The 15821-nt window shown below is 31.0% G+C and overlaps 2 protein-coding genes across 2 annotated transcripts; both read left to right on the top strand.

Moving 5' to 3' along the window:
• Positions 1-3918: 3918 nt before the first annotated feature.
• Positions 3919-5227, top strand: LOC132637832 (LOB domain-containing protein 2). The gene is made up of 2 exons (XM_060354861.1): positions 3919-4543; positions 5166-5227. Exons 1-2 carry the CDS (start codon positions 3919-3921, stop codon positions 5225-5227), a joined length of 687 nt encoding a protein of 228 aa, XP_060210844.1.
• A 7051-nt stretch (positions 5228-12278) lies between these two features.
• Positions 12279-12861, top strand: LOC132637831 (probable pectinesterase/pectinesterase inhibitor 12). Its single transcript, XM_060354860.1, has 2 exons — positions 12279-12408; positions 12491-12861. Exons 1-2 carry the CDS (start codon positions 12279-12281, stop codon positions 12859-12861), a joined length of 501 nt encoding a protein of 166 aa, XP_060210843.1.
• Positions 12862-15821: the final 2960 nt, after the last annotated feature.

Raw genomic sequence — 15821 nt, 5'->3', positions numbered from 1 at the left:
TTAAAAGAAAATACAACTTGCAAATAAATGTTATCCAAGAATGAATAAAATATATGGCTCATTGAGCTTTCTTCTATTTACTTGTGTTCATATTTTTACTTTTATTAAGTTAGGAATATAAGTATATATAGTATATAAGTAAGTATATATAGTATATAGTACATATATACAAGTATATATAAGTAAGTATATATACTATATATATTAAGTTATACACATATATAAGTATATATAGTATATAAGTATATATAGTATATAAGTAAGTATATATAGTATATAAGTAAGTATATATAGTATATAGTACATATATACAAGTATATATAGTAAGTGTACTATATATATTAAGTTATACACATATATAAGTATATATAGTATATAAGTATATATATTATATAAATATATATAGTATATATATTAAGTATATATTGTATATATAGTAGATATGTATATATAGTATATATATTAAGTTATAAGTTATACATATATATAGTATATATATTAAGTTATAAGTTATACATATATATAGTATATATATTAAGTTATACATATATATAAGTATATATATTAAGTTATACATATATTTAGTATATATATTAAGTTATACATATATATAACTATATAAGTATATAGAGTATAGTATGTAAGTTATACATATATATGTGTACGAAAAGCACTATTCTGTATTGCTGACTTGCTGTTAGACTGTTAGTCAGTAAATATTTAAATTTTAATTATAAAGTTGTATAACATATGTAAATATACCTATAATACACAAATAAATACTATAATATATATATAATACAAAAAACAAAAAAAAAATATTTTAACCAATCCAAACCGGACCGGTTCCGGTTTGGACTTTAAAACCGGTTAACCGGAACCGGTTAGGCGATTCCGGTTTTGGAACCGGAACCGGCCGGTTCCCGGTCCGGTTCCGGTTGGAACCGGTTGACAGGTCTATCGAAGGTCAAGTAGAATTTACAGGCAAGAAGGAATAATTAATTTATCACTCAACGTGAGTAGCTACCCTATATGTTCGATATGTTTGGGAACAAAAATTTTTTTAAAAAAAATGATATAAAAATATAAACAAGGTAATGGAATATTAATGGTACAATTAATGGAATAGTAGGAAATGTCGAAGTTGAATAATATTGTGGGAGATGAGCTGTGGAATGTGGAAGAAGATAATGTCAAGCCATGTGAATGTTTTATGCATTCTTTCTCACTTTGTCTCCAAAATAACTTCACATGTAGGGCATATGTTTCTACCCCATTGTTTATTTGTACCTTCCTCCCATATTCCTAATTTAAGATTAGTTGTCATTTTTTTTAAAATTAAGGGGCATTAGTTATGATAATTAACAAGAGAATTTATTAGTTTTCTAGTGATTAACCCAATTGGTCGCCATCACTTCACGTTTAAGCAAATGTGCGAAGGCATAAAGTATTTTTTCCCTTAACTATTCTTTTCCTGAAAAATATTGTTACAATTTGACTTTGTAGTGGGTTCTCTATAGTACAGAATTTTATGCAAGATCAACATTTTATGGTTCATACTGCTGAAGAGAGGAATGGTAATGCTAAATATAAAATGACTATATCCCTTAATTAAAGTGCCTTGTGCCTGTTTCTCATTGTCTAACCCAATGAAACTCACCCCTGATCCTTGATATTATTCCTATTTAGGGGTGGCAAAATGGGAACATTACCCGTTTGGCCTGCCTAAGTATGGTGAACTAATGACCCATCCATTTAATTATATATTAGTGTAGTTTATTTTGATTTGCGCAATTTAGTTCATCTAAACGTTGGACTAATTTGAGCTAAATATATAGCTCAAAATGACCCATCACTATATCATATTATAAGGTCTTTAACCACACTGAGAAGCATTGTCAAAATGTATGGATTAATTCGAATCAATATGGAATTATTACCCCATGCCCATTCTATATATTTTCCTTGGTTGAAAATAATAGGTACCATACAAATAACTTTTATTAGTTTTGTATGGTAATTAAACAAAAAATTAAAACTAGGTAAGGGTTGTGCAGGTTGGATTATGTAATCCATTGTTTAGCCTATCTTAACCAAACATATCTCAGCCCAAGTAACAATTGGGGGAGTTAATAACCCGTAATTTAATTAATGAGATTTTTACACTGTATAGCCGTCCACTAAAATAATAGCCGAAAGACGTATATTGTTGGATATTAATGTATATATTTTATACATAACTAATGTATATTTTTTGTACATCGACTAGCGGTTGTAATTATTTTTTACCAGCGACCAAATTTGTAACTTTTCTTTATTAATTCCATTCATTTTGACGCTCCAAATTCATCCCAACACCCATATTCCTATTGTCTTTGTCTATTGATGTTGGCGATATTGTCTTCAAAGGAAATCCGTGCACTACCTCTGAAATATCTCGATAGTTAGCCTACCTCTTTTGTTTCTAGTGTCTGTACTCTAGGAATATAACAACCTTATGGAATAAAAGGGCCGTGCGCTGACACTAACTTTTCATAAGATGATCACTCTGACGACGTTGAACAATTACAAGATGAATATGGCTATTTGTCAATTGCAAATGTGGAAAAAGAAGTTGATTAGAAGAAGAAATTAAAGACAACATATATCAATATTTGAACTTGGATTCTTCAATGAGCAAGAAAAAAAAAGGATGTAACAAAATGCTTAGCCAGGAATTTATGCAGGGGATAAAAATTATACTAGAATATCACACTTGAACTTAAATCCGTAACCTAAAATAATTTTTGAACACCTTTTATACTACACTAGAATCTTCTCTTATGTCAAGAGGATTCTACAATTTATATATATTACAAAAAAAAAAAATCATTTCTAATGTATTTGCACATTATAGTTTTCCAAGAGAGAATTTAATTGAACACCTTGACTCTACATAGCTCCATCCAATACCACGTTGGTTCATGTAGAAAAATGAAACGAGTGACCTTTGCTAAATCTCTTATGATCTCAATTGTAGTTAATAAGTAGGATTTAAAAAAATTGTAAAGAGAATAGAGGTTTGTCTCTTTTCTCATGTTAGAACTTTTCATTTAATCCGTATGGTTTCATTTAACCTACGACTTGTATCTTAATTCGTTATTGATTTCAATGAAGTTTACCTTTTTTTTTTTTTTTTCCACGAATAGAAGTGGTATGGAAGTATTGGTGTGCGGTATGGACTCTTTAATGTGTGTTGCAATGTGAGACAATGGACTTTTTAATGTGTGTTTCAATGTGAGACAAAGAGCGAAGAGAGTTATTAACACCAGTGTGTAACGGAAAAACACCCATAAAATTAAAACCAGAGGTTGACATTATTAATATGAAGTTTACCATTTTATTTTTTCCACAAATAGAAGTGGTAATAAAGTATTTAAATTCCAAATGATTATTGAATATTTGAATGAGATATAGTTGATGTTTTTAACCTCTGTACTAAGCCCACTCGGAACTGCTATATTACTATACTATGTTAAAAAAATTCATGCGGTTGGCAGCTCTCATGCAAATGAGAACTTCTAACTAGGAATCTTGTTTATAAAATAATTTATTAATATAACCAAGATTTGTCAGCAAATTTTCAAATAATTAACTTGGTGGGCACTCACTATCCATGTGATTTACCAATATACAACCCTATATATCAACCTATTGTCCTTTTTATTCTATTCTTTTATTATGGCCATCTTTTCGTGCTCTTGACTATAGGTACATTTTCTTCTTGCACCTTACAACAATTTACGTATATAAGTACTCTTCAAAACCCTTTTGTATTACTTTCCAGCATATCCTCTTTCCATTGGTTTATATAATAAATCATAGTAACAAAAAAAAATATAATTACTCTCTTTTGTATTGAATTCGCTCAGTATAAAGATGCAAAAGCCTAGTGGAACAGCTGCATGCGCATCATGCAAACATCAAAGGAAGAAGTGCACAGAAAAGTGCGTATTAGCTCCTTATTTCCCAGCTGAAAACATTCGAGAATTCAAGGCGGTACATAAGGTGTTTGGGGTCAGTAACATCGTAAAAATAGTGAAAAATCTAAAGGAAGATGTTCGGAGAAGGGCTGTTGAATCGCTCATATGGGAAGCGTTTTGCAGGCAAAAAGACCCGGTTTTAGGCCCGTATGGAGAGTACAAAAGGGTTCATGAGGAACTCAAGTTGTACAAAAGCCAATATCAACAAATTCTACAAGTTCATAGCCAAGGAAGTAATAACAATATTAATAATAATGGCATGGTGTATGAAGCAACAACACAAGGGTTGATTAATGGATGGAATATTAATACTAAGAGGAACGATAATTCGTCGTCATTATATATAAATCATGATAATTCAACAGTGGAATCTGGGTCGTCTTATAACAATAAGATTATTAATCCTTTACATCATGTCCAGAATATTGAAAAATTAAGGACTGAAAGTAGTAATGGTTCTATAGTTATTGTGCCTCAACAACAGGCCTATAATGAATTCAACCAACAATATTTTCTTGCAGGTAGATATTCCTAGCACCTTAACGGCTTAATATATCCTCTCTTCTTTTAAAAAATAAAATATTAAACAACTTATATGGACCTATATAGTGTTAAAGATTTTTATACTATGATCAGTGTACTCTTAATATGTTTTTTAGGTAGTTTTCTATAATTGACTTTACTTCCTCGTTTTATTTTAGGAATTATTACATATATGTATAGCCGTTCACCAAAATAACAACCAAATAAATTCTATTTTTTGTATATAATATGTAATATACATAGAATATACATACTTTATACATAGAATATACATACTTTATACATAAATAGTGTTATATTTTCTTATAGCCAAGCGGCCAAATATTTTAAATGCCCTTTATTGTATGTCCCGTTTGATTCTATGTAATATACATAGAATATACATACTTTATACATGAATAGTGTTATATTATTTTACACCCAAGCGGCCAACTATTTTAAATGCCCCTTATTTTATGTACTGTGCTTAAAAAGAAAAGAAAGAAAGACTTTCATAATGTGTGATATTAAATATGTCGTGATGACACTTAATTATATATGTGTATAAAATTATGTTATTGAGGGTAAACCTGAATGTTTGCTTTTATTTGGTTTTTACAGGTCAGTATAATCCAATTGATTCCAAGCCAGGGGAAAGTATGCTGTGGGAAGACAACTCCTGAAATCCTGAAAGTTTTTTTTTTTGTTTTGTTTTCATTTACTTGGTTTTCTTTTTGTTTTTGGTCTTTTTTTATTTGATGCATATTTATTGCACAATGCTATATGTTCTGTGGCCTCTTCAATTGAAAAGTTATACGTTATTTTCTGGAACATTTAGGTGCAACGTGGTTTGTAGAGTTGTGAGGTTAAAGGACAATCAGAATGTCCATAAGAAGATGTATGTCGAAACTTACATAATCGACAACTAATTAAAAGAGTGAATTTACGTAATAACTATGTTTCAGTTTCAAGCTGAGTGAATTTACGTAATAACTATGTTTCAGTTTCAAGCTATAGTCTGTAGCTTCTTTATTTGATTTTTAAACTCTTTGCAACTGCAAGATATTTAACGTATCATAATCTTTTAGGAATAATAACATGTCATAACTAATTCTAAGAGTTATTTATGAATAATAACTACCTTTTAATTTAATTACTTTTCCTATAATGATTTTTCAATTTACCTATCATAACTATACCAAATACATTAGATGTTATGACTTATTTCTCCTTACTGTATATACTAGTATTGATATGTACTAGTACCTCCTTCACAACCCATCACAAACCCCAAAAAACATCATCAAAATCATATACTCCACAAACACCATCAACTTCAACCCAAAAGTCATCAATCCATCAATGGATTCTTCCCCATTTAATCTCCTCCCTCAAGATACCCTTCACCAAATCTTCTCCCATTTAACACTCCGTGAAATCAACGTTTCCAAATGTGTTTGCAAATGTCTCAACACAACTCTCTCTTCACCACCCTTCCTCCACGTCATCCCCCCATCGCGAACCCCCGCTCCACGACCTCACTGTTGTCCTCCCCCTCTCTCTCACACTATCTCCATCAATGCCGACGCACCCCATCGTCTTCACCACAATCGGATCTGGATCTGACGGAGATGCCGAAATCCATGGCTTCTTCTCCTTTTTTGTATTTCAGATCTAGATCTGATTGTATGCGAATAATCAAATACACCTGAATACAGTGTATTTTTTTTAAAAAATTTGAATGTATTCATCTTTTTTTTGGTGTAAACATAGTGGTATTTTTGTATTTTCGCTTGTATTTATTTTAATAGAGTGTATTTTTTTGTATTCGCTTGTATTTCTGTATTTTATCAGAGATCTAACCGGTGTTATTGTATTCTTCCTTTTAAAATACAGTGTATTTTGTATTTTCGCCAGATTTGACTGTATTCTTCATTTTCGTCATTTTTTTAGTGTAAATACATTCAAATACATTCGACTGATGCGACGTCAGGCGGTGACTTTACTGATCTGAACTCGAATACATTTAAATATGGCCAAAACAAAAGGATTATCAGTATATAAATACAATGAAATACACAACTCCTTCGTGTATTTAAAGGATTTACTCCACTCTGTTTTTATGATACATGTATTTTGTTGTATTTAAAACACGGAAATACAGCCGAAACTCCTTCGTGTATTTAAAAAATTTACTCCACTCTATTTTTATGATACATGTATTTCGTTGTATTTTAACGGAAATACAGCCGAAACCATATAAAAGGTAGCTACGGTTTATAAATTGCAAACTTATAGCTATATATTGTTAGGAGCTTATAAAAGGTAGTTGTTCATGTAAGTTGCCTTAGAACCAATTAATGAATGAATCGGATTAATAAATATCATGATTTCTTGGGTTAAAGCTTTTGGTTAATTAAATAACCCCCTCTCTTGTGAATTTAAGCATGGCAATACATGGCAGAACATAGCCCAACGTTTCTGGTTATGTTTGGGACAACTACGTATATATACATCTTAAGGAGAAATATTTACGAAACATGACGATAGTTTTATATTTATAAAACATAACATTACAAACCCTATACAAAACATGCTTTTTAAAAATAAAAATAAAAAATTATATTTTTATTTTAAAAAAAAAAAATTTAAATTTTTTTATATTTTTTTTTTGGCTCAAAATTTTATGTATGAAAGTTGTATTAAATGTGTATATCTCGCTCAAGGCTTAAAAAGTTCGCTCAAAATTTAGTGTATGAAAACGGCATGAAAAATGTATGAAATGTGTATATCTCATTCAAGGCTTTAAAAATCCGCTCAAAATTGTGTATATGAAAACAGTATGAAATTTGTATCTCGCTCAAGTCTTAAAATTTCGCTCACATTTTTGTGTATAAAGTTCATTTTAGATTTCTGTAAAATTAGTACAACTACAACAACATTGTATACAACTTTGATACAACATTCAAGACTTAAAATAATCGCTCAAATTTTTGTGTATGAAATGTGTATACCTTACTTAAAGCTTAAAAAGTTCGCTCAAATTTTATGTATGAAGTATGTATATCTCGATCAAGGCTTAAACATTACACTCAAAATTCTATGCACGAGAATGTATAAAATGTGTATATCTCGCTTAAGACTTAGCATTTCATTCATATTTTTCGTATATAATGTTCATATTAGGTTTCTGGAAAATTAATACAACTACAAGAATATTTTAACAACTTTCATACAATATTCAAGGCTTAAAGTTTTCGCTCACAATTTTGTGTATGAAAATTATATTAAAAATTTCGCTCATACATACACATTTCATACGTTTTTCATACAGCTTTCATACACAAAAATTTGAGGTAATTTTTTAAGCCTTTCAGCAAAAAAATAAAAACCAATTTTTTTAAAATATAAAAATTATTTTTAATTTTTTTTTTTTTTAAATTTTAATATTTTTAAAAAAATAAATATATTTTCTGGAAAAAAAAAATTAAAAAACGAAAAATATATGAAAATCCGTCATGTTTCGTAATATATCGTTATGTTTTGCAAATAAGGAAAACTATCGTCACGTTTCGTAAATATTTCTCCTTAACATGTATATATATATATATATATATATATATGTAGTTTTTCCCTTTATGTTTTGGCATATGATTGTCATTTGTACTTTTGTTCCCATTTTGTGCTGGTCTTTAATTTTTGTTCTTCAAATAGACTGGTCTTAAATTTTTGTCCTTCAAAATCGAACTTATGCTTAGAGGCGCATAAGTTACGCATCATAATATCCACAAGTTATGCCCGCGTCCTAGAAGAAATTATGCCCCGCAAGGCTTATGTTCGATTTTGAAGGACAAAAATTAAAGACAAATCCATTTGAAGGACAAAGCGTGCAAAAATTACCTTTTAAGTATTTGGCATTGTATAGCCAATCGATAAAATAGGTAAATTAATAGTTCTTTCTCCTATTAAAAAATTCTTGCGCTTTATAGATTATTATTATTATCCCATTTTCTCTTACTTCTATTACCAATTTTCTCTCCACAATATCTCCATTTTCGTATTGAATATTTATAGCGAATTCAACCTTTCCCCATTTTGTTGTCTACAATTCTTAGGGCTCAATTGGTACCGGGTTTGAAGGATTTTTCCAACACAATCGTTGATTTTTTCATTTTTGTAACTGGCTGTATATCAGTTATTTAACAGAATTTAAGTATGATATACATGAGCTAATTTATCCTTCAGAATGTGTATGGCTGAACAAGTTGTCTTTCATACTTGTATATCAACGTGTATATCTATTATAAAAATTGTATAACTCAATGTATATCAGTTGTTTAACCAAATTGTATAACTGAATGTATATCAGTTGTTTAACCAAATTTAAGCATGATATACATGAGGATTTGTCCTTCAGAATGTGTATAACTGTATAAGTTGTCTTTCATACATGTATATCTCGTATAATACTTGCTGAAATAGAATCATCCTTCATCATTTTGAGCTTGTCTAGTTTTTTCCTTGATTTGTTATATACCTCACACACATGTTTTAACAACATATATGTGATTTTTTTAAAGAAGTTTAACTAATTGGCACAAGATACAGATGTAACACACGGAATGCAGGCACGATGCACTACTAATTTTTTTTTCCCTATGCATTTAATCATGAGTAAGTCTATCTAATATATAAGCCGATCTACTCTTGCTTATAATTGTTCTATCTTCATAATTTTAAACAATGTGAAATCAGTTTGAGGTTAATTACCAAATCGCTGAAATAGAATCATCCTTCATCATCTTGAGCTAGTACTTTTTTAAAAAAAAAAAATTATACACCACACACACATGTTTTAAAAATATATATGTGATTTTTAAAATATTTTTACTAATTGACACAAGATGCACATGTGACACACAGGATGCACGGACGACACGGGATGGATGCATCATGTGTGACAAACGAGATGCACATATGATGCACTGATGCACGTGTGATGCACGAGTTACGCGTTTGATGCACGCATGCACGTGCGACACACGCATAAGCTAGTTTTATTGAATCTACTTAAAATCTTTTGTTAAGATTTGATTTTACACCATCAATTCCACTAAGCTGTCCAGATAAAATTGGTGAATTAGGATTTTTTTTTTGGTAAACTGAATCCATCTGTTTGGATGTATTAACTGGTCTATGTCACTTTGCATGACACTGTTCTTGAGAAGTTGCCCCACGGATGCCATGGACGTCCTAGATACATTGTAATATTTTTACCCATTTTCTCCAATTCTGGAATTGCTTTTATGGTGTAATTTTCCAGCACAATTTCAATTGAGTCATCCTCTTTTTCTCTTTGTTGTGCTTTGATTGCATTGTATTGTCCAAAAATTAGAGCGCGCACTTTAATGATGCAATTTTAAAACATTGCAACTGCATTTCCACATATAAAGTCTATTGTGTCGAAAATTTGACAATCTCTGTAAAATTGATAGCTAATTTTTGTGTGCGGGTATCTTGATAGCCTTCGAAATGGAAGTAGAAGCTAATGTAATCAGCTTCTGCTCTTAATGTTACAGCTTGTTTCTTCACTAGTCCAACTTCATTCCAAAAAGTGATATCTAGGACCGTGAAGCCTTGCCCACTGACACCTTAAAAGCGAAAGTCGAGAATAATAAGAGTAACAAAATCTAAATCAAATATATATTCTGAAGTCGAAGTAAGTAAATGAAAAGCATAGATGCATGTCGTGATGCCATCACCGAAGCTTTTCTTTTATGATATTATTGTATTGTCAATCCCCTCACCAAGGAAAACAATGTTGGTCTTCGATTTTTCAATTTGAAAATATTCATAGTATTACCTTTTTATTTTTATATAGTAAGGTTCTACCCTATGATTTGAAGATGCAGAGATTGCACCCGTTATAGTGGTGAAATCGCCAGACCATCTTGTGCAACTATTGGACGTACGTAGTTGTTGGCTTTCTCCAGTACTCGTTAAGATGATTATTAACCAAGGGCAATCATAGAATGTTTAAAAAACATGTAAGAGGTAATGTTTATTGACGGTAGCTCTAAAAATGGAGGAAGGAATCTTTGTTGCTACACCTTTTGTTGCTTCATTATATATAGAGGTTAAAATGACTTTATATGGCTTAACATCAATAATCACAATAAATAAACAGTTATATACATTTAAATATTCCAAGAATTCAGTGTTTATCCACGTATTCTCTAATTATTAGTTGTTTCCATGTCCATTTACATTGTATATGAAAAGATGTTCAGTAGTGTAAAAAATTTAAAAACTGATGAAAGCTAAAAAGAAGCAGATTGTTTTTAAAAAAGTGACAACTCATATTGTGCATTGAACACTTGCTATAGAAGTTCAATGCAGTAAAATTATAAAGAATGGTAGTAATAATTTTCTCAATGAAATAAACTAAAAAGGAGAAAGGAACTGACTGATGATCAATCCAGCAAAATGCTAATCACATGCAGCAAGTATTTGTGATGCTTATAAAAAGAAAGAAAGAGATGTGGGAATATTATATAGAAACAGTGAAGCCATAGGCAGAGGCAAATTTAGGATTTCTAGACCATGGGTTCACCACTAAAAAAAAGAAGAAAAAATATATTAAGCGGGAATTGATCCACGGTCCCTTAGGTAAATAACTCCAACTTTCAACCAAGTGCACCATTTGGTCTTTTGTAGTATGTGTTCCTGTAGGTAGTATTATACTAATTTTAGAAAATATATACATAAAATATCTAATTTTACAGCGAGACCATGTGTTCACGTGCTCCAAAAATAGGGCCTAAAATCGCCCCTGGCCATAGGCAGAGATTGCACCCATTATAGTGGTGAAATCGCCAAATTCATCTTGTGCAACTATTGCACATAGTAGTTGGCTTTCCCCAGTACTCGTTAAGATGGTAATTAACCAAGCGACAAAAGCAATCAACAGTATAATAGATTTTATTTGCAGTAACTTTGCTGCAATGTTTCCATTAAGAATCTGTTGGTGACTAGGAAAAAACTAATAATCTGAAAGATTTCATTAGCTACCTTAATTGTAATTACGTATTGCTAACTTGATGCTACTTTAATGACACTTATAGTACTTTAATTTAAAGACAAATGCATACTCTAACATATATAAATATATGCATATACTAAAAATATTTACATCGTAAAAATAACTATTATGCGTGAAATATTAATTCCATCATGATCAACACAATGCAGTCAGAAGTCATATGAATCTTGCTTCGACTCAAACACATGAATATTAAAAGATGAAAAGGTAAAAAAGAAACAAAACAAGAAAAAAGAGAGATGATAGTATAATAATTATTGCGGAGCATAAAAAGGAAAATACAACATCACATATGAAAAATATTAGTATAACAACTTAAACCTAGAAATATAAAACAATAAGCTACTCATTTGTTATACTTCATTAAGCACCTGAAACTAAAGATAATGGAGAAGAGGAATTAAGTTAACAAAAGAAGAGGTTGTGACTTGTGAAGATCATAATATTATCACTCACAAGCACAAATCAAAATCTTCAATAAATACAATGGAGCTTTGTGATCCAAGCTCTCTCTTTCGTAGGCTTTCGATTATAATTAATGAAGGTGGGTTTAAGGGGTTGAGATGCATGTTGTGCAGCTTCAAACCATAGTGTAAAACCTTACTACATTAAAATAAAACAAGGAATTTACCATGAATATATTCAAGTTGAAAGTTGGAAGACCAACCATTGTTCTCCTTGGTGAGGGGATGGACAATACAATCATATCAGGGAATAAAAGCTTTGGTGGTCGCTTCCAGACATACTACACCGCAACCGTTGGTAATTAAATCTATGTTTTTTTTATGTATTTCAACTTCAGAATATATACCTAATTATACTATAATTAATTTTCGATTTTAAGGTGTCAATGGGCAAGGCTTCACAGCCCTAGACATCACTTTTTGGAATGAAGCTGGACCAGAGAACCAACAAGCTGTAGCGTTAAGAGGATACGCTGATTACATTAGCTCCTATCGGTGTCGTTTTGAGGGTTATCAAGACACACTGTATACACAATTTGGCATACAATTTTACAGAGATAGTCAATTTTTCGGCACTGTAGACTTTATCTGTGTCGATGCAACTGCAGTGTTCCAAAATTGCATCATTGAAGTGCGCGCGCCAGTTCCTGGACAGTATAATGTAATCACAGTACAACAACGAGAAAACGAGGATGACTCAACTGGAATAGTGCTGCAAAATTGCACAATTAAAGCAAGGCTTAATACCTAGATGGACCCTTAAACTTGGCATGTTTTGTAAGATAGGCATATAAACTTACAAGGTGACCAGATAGACACTTAAACTTACTCAAAGTGTATTTTTTAAGTTTTCCAATTATTTTGAAAACAAAAACTATATTTTTCAAACACTCACAATTTTCATGGCCAAACAAGCCCTAAATATATCACAAAATATTTTTTTTTAAAATGCAAAAATAAGGCAATCACATATACATGAGACTATAAATGTGCACTTAAACCAATAAATACTCGCTAATCGCAATTTTGCAGCTTTCAATTAACTCGGTTTTTTTTACACTTGAATAATTAAAAAATAATAACTTTAACCAATAAAAATCCTTAAAAAAAGAAATTTCAAATTAAGAAATTTCTTTTTTTTAAGGATTTTCTTCTCGGCTTTACAGTTTTCTTAATTTGAAATTTCTTTTACACTTGAAATACTGAACTTAGAAATTTCTTAATTTGAAATTTCTTTTTTTAAGGATTTTTATTGGTTAAAGTTATTGTTTTTTAATTATTCAAGTGTAAAAAAAAAAACCGAGTTAATTGAAAGCTGCAAAATTGCGATTAGCGAGTATTTATTGGTTTAAGTGCACATTTATAGTCTCATGTATATGCGATTGCCTTATTTTTGCATTTTAAAAAAAAATATATTTTGTGATATATTTAGGCCTTGTTTGGCCATGAAAATTGTGAGTGTTTGAAAAATATAGTTTTTGTTTTCAAAATAACTGGAAAACTTGAAAAATACACTTTGAGTAAGTTTAAGTGTCTATCTGGTCACCTTGTAAGTTTATATGCCTATCTTACAAAACATGCCAAGTTTAAGGGTCCATCTGGGTATTAAGCCTTAAAGCAACTCCAGAATTGGGTAAAAATGTCACGACGTATCTAGGACGTCCGTGGGGCAACTTCTCGAGAACAGTGGTCATGCAAAGTGACATTGACCTTAAAATCAATCCAAAAGGATGGATTGAGTTTTTTAATAAAACCCTAATGGCCCATTTTATTTGGAGTACATGAATAGAGGAGCAAGGATCCAGCTCCCCTCCAATAGGGGATCTGTCCGGTTGCTGCAGTGCTACCCTAAATAAGTTACACGTGTCCTTTTAATTGTTCAATGGACCAGATTCATTTCGCTAACCCAGATATTAACTATGGTTACATATATCTCTAACTTCCATCTTTCCTTCTCAGCGCAAGTAAAACCTTTTCCTTAGCTATGCAATCTCTTTGAAAAGTAAAATAACAAGACGATGCAGACTGCTCACACAATATCACTCCTTTTCTTAATCACTATTTTCACAAAAAAAGACAATACAGTTCATCCCAAATCTCTCTATAAGAAGAGGAGAACAAATCTAAAAGATGCACTTGGGTTTAAAACATTTTAAAAATCTTAGTAAGGAGAGTGTATTCAACTACTCTAAAGCTTAGTTTTGGCAGAAATGGAGATCCGACAGAGCTTTGTTGTCTTCTTCGGTACAAAAAATTCAACTTGGAGTTTCTTAGAACTATAAAAGCCAAATAGAGGACCCAGAGAAGGCACGAAAATTGAAAAGAAGAAAAAAATGGTTGATGCACTTGGATGCAGAATTTGGGGTTTCTCATGAAATCATAATTTTTTTCTTGGGTTTTCTTTTTCTCTTATTGTATTCATAATTATATTCTTCAATTGAGACTACTCACTCCGATTCAACATTTTTCCTCTGAGATTCTCTCTATTTGTTCCAATTATTTGATTTACACAATTAAATATTGCATCTACCTGCTCTGTTTTCTGGATAAATTTGGGAGCTTGGGATGTCTATCTTGGTAGCAGCTAAAGGTAAAGGAAGAGAGGAGAGAGAATTATTGGTAACTGTAGTTAATACTCTGTATTAGTGATTGAGTTAGCAAAAAAAGGAATCTGGTCCATAAAATAATTATAAGGACACGTGTAACTTATTTAGGATAGCACTGCAGTAACTGGACGGATCCCCTACTGGAGGGGAGCCGGATCCGAGGAGCAGGTGCAAATACTATTGGACGTAGTGGGCAAATGCTACTAGTGATCCAAAGGTTGCATCGAAATTTACTGTTAGGAACTTCATAAGAGGTGACACGTGGATTCCCTCTATTGTTCCATATTATTTGGATCTAGTTTAAGAAATAGCAATTCATAGTTAATTTAATACCTAGTTACTTATCTGGTTGTAAGTGTTCTTGAAGGCTCCAACTCAGTTACGTATTTGTATAAATGACGTTCTTGAAAAAGTTGTTAATTATTTGCACTTTTTTAGTTTCTTAGAGTTTTATACTTTTATTCCCAGCAAGGAGCTGCAGGCCAAAAAAAAAAAAAAAAAAAAGAGAGAGAGATTGTCCTTTGCATGACACACGTTAATGTTTAAGCCGTGCGAATACATTTCTATTATATATAAGTGTCAAAGGAGGACCAACATAGCATTAACAAATTGTACATAGAGCATTCCATGATGTATCCATCTATTTCTGTTATATTATATTCTATAGCCAAAGGAGGACCAACATAGCATTAACAAATTGTACATTAGAGCATTCCATGTTGTACCCATCTATTTCTATTATATTCTATTATATATATTTCTAATATATATAAGTGTCAAAGGAGGACCAACATAGCATTAACAAATTGTACATAGAGCATTCCATGTTGCACTCATCTATTTCTATTATATTCTATTCTATATTATTATATTAAATTATATATAAGTGTCAAAGGAGGACCAACACAGCATTAACAAATTGTACATAGAGCATTCCATGTTGTACCCTATTTCACTGGTGAAGGACACGTTAGATTGTACTATAAATTTTGTCAATTTCATTAATGATGAATGGACACGTGTTTTTATATATAAGTGTCAAAGGAGGACCAACATAGCATTAACAAATTGTACATAGAGCATTCCTTGTTGTACCCATCTATTT

Source organism: Lycium barbarum, chromosome 4 (assembly GCF_019175385.1).
Source record: "Lycium barbarum isolate Lr01 chromosome 4, ASM1917538v2, whole genome shotgun sequence".
Lineage (NCBI taxonomy): Eukaryota > Viridiplantae > Streptophyta > Magnoliopsida > Solanales > Solanaceae > Lycium > Lycium barbarum.
This window is presented reverse-complemented; position numbering and strand designations above follow the sequence as displayed.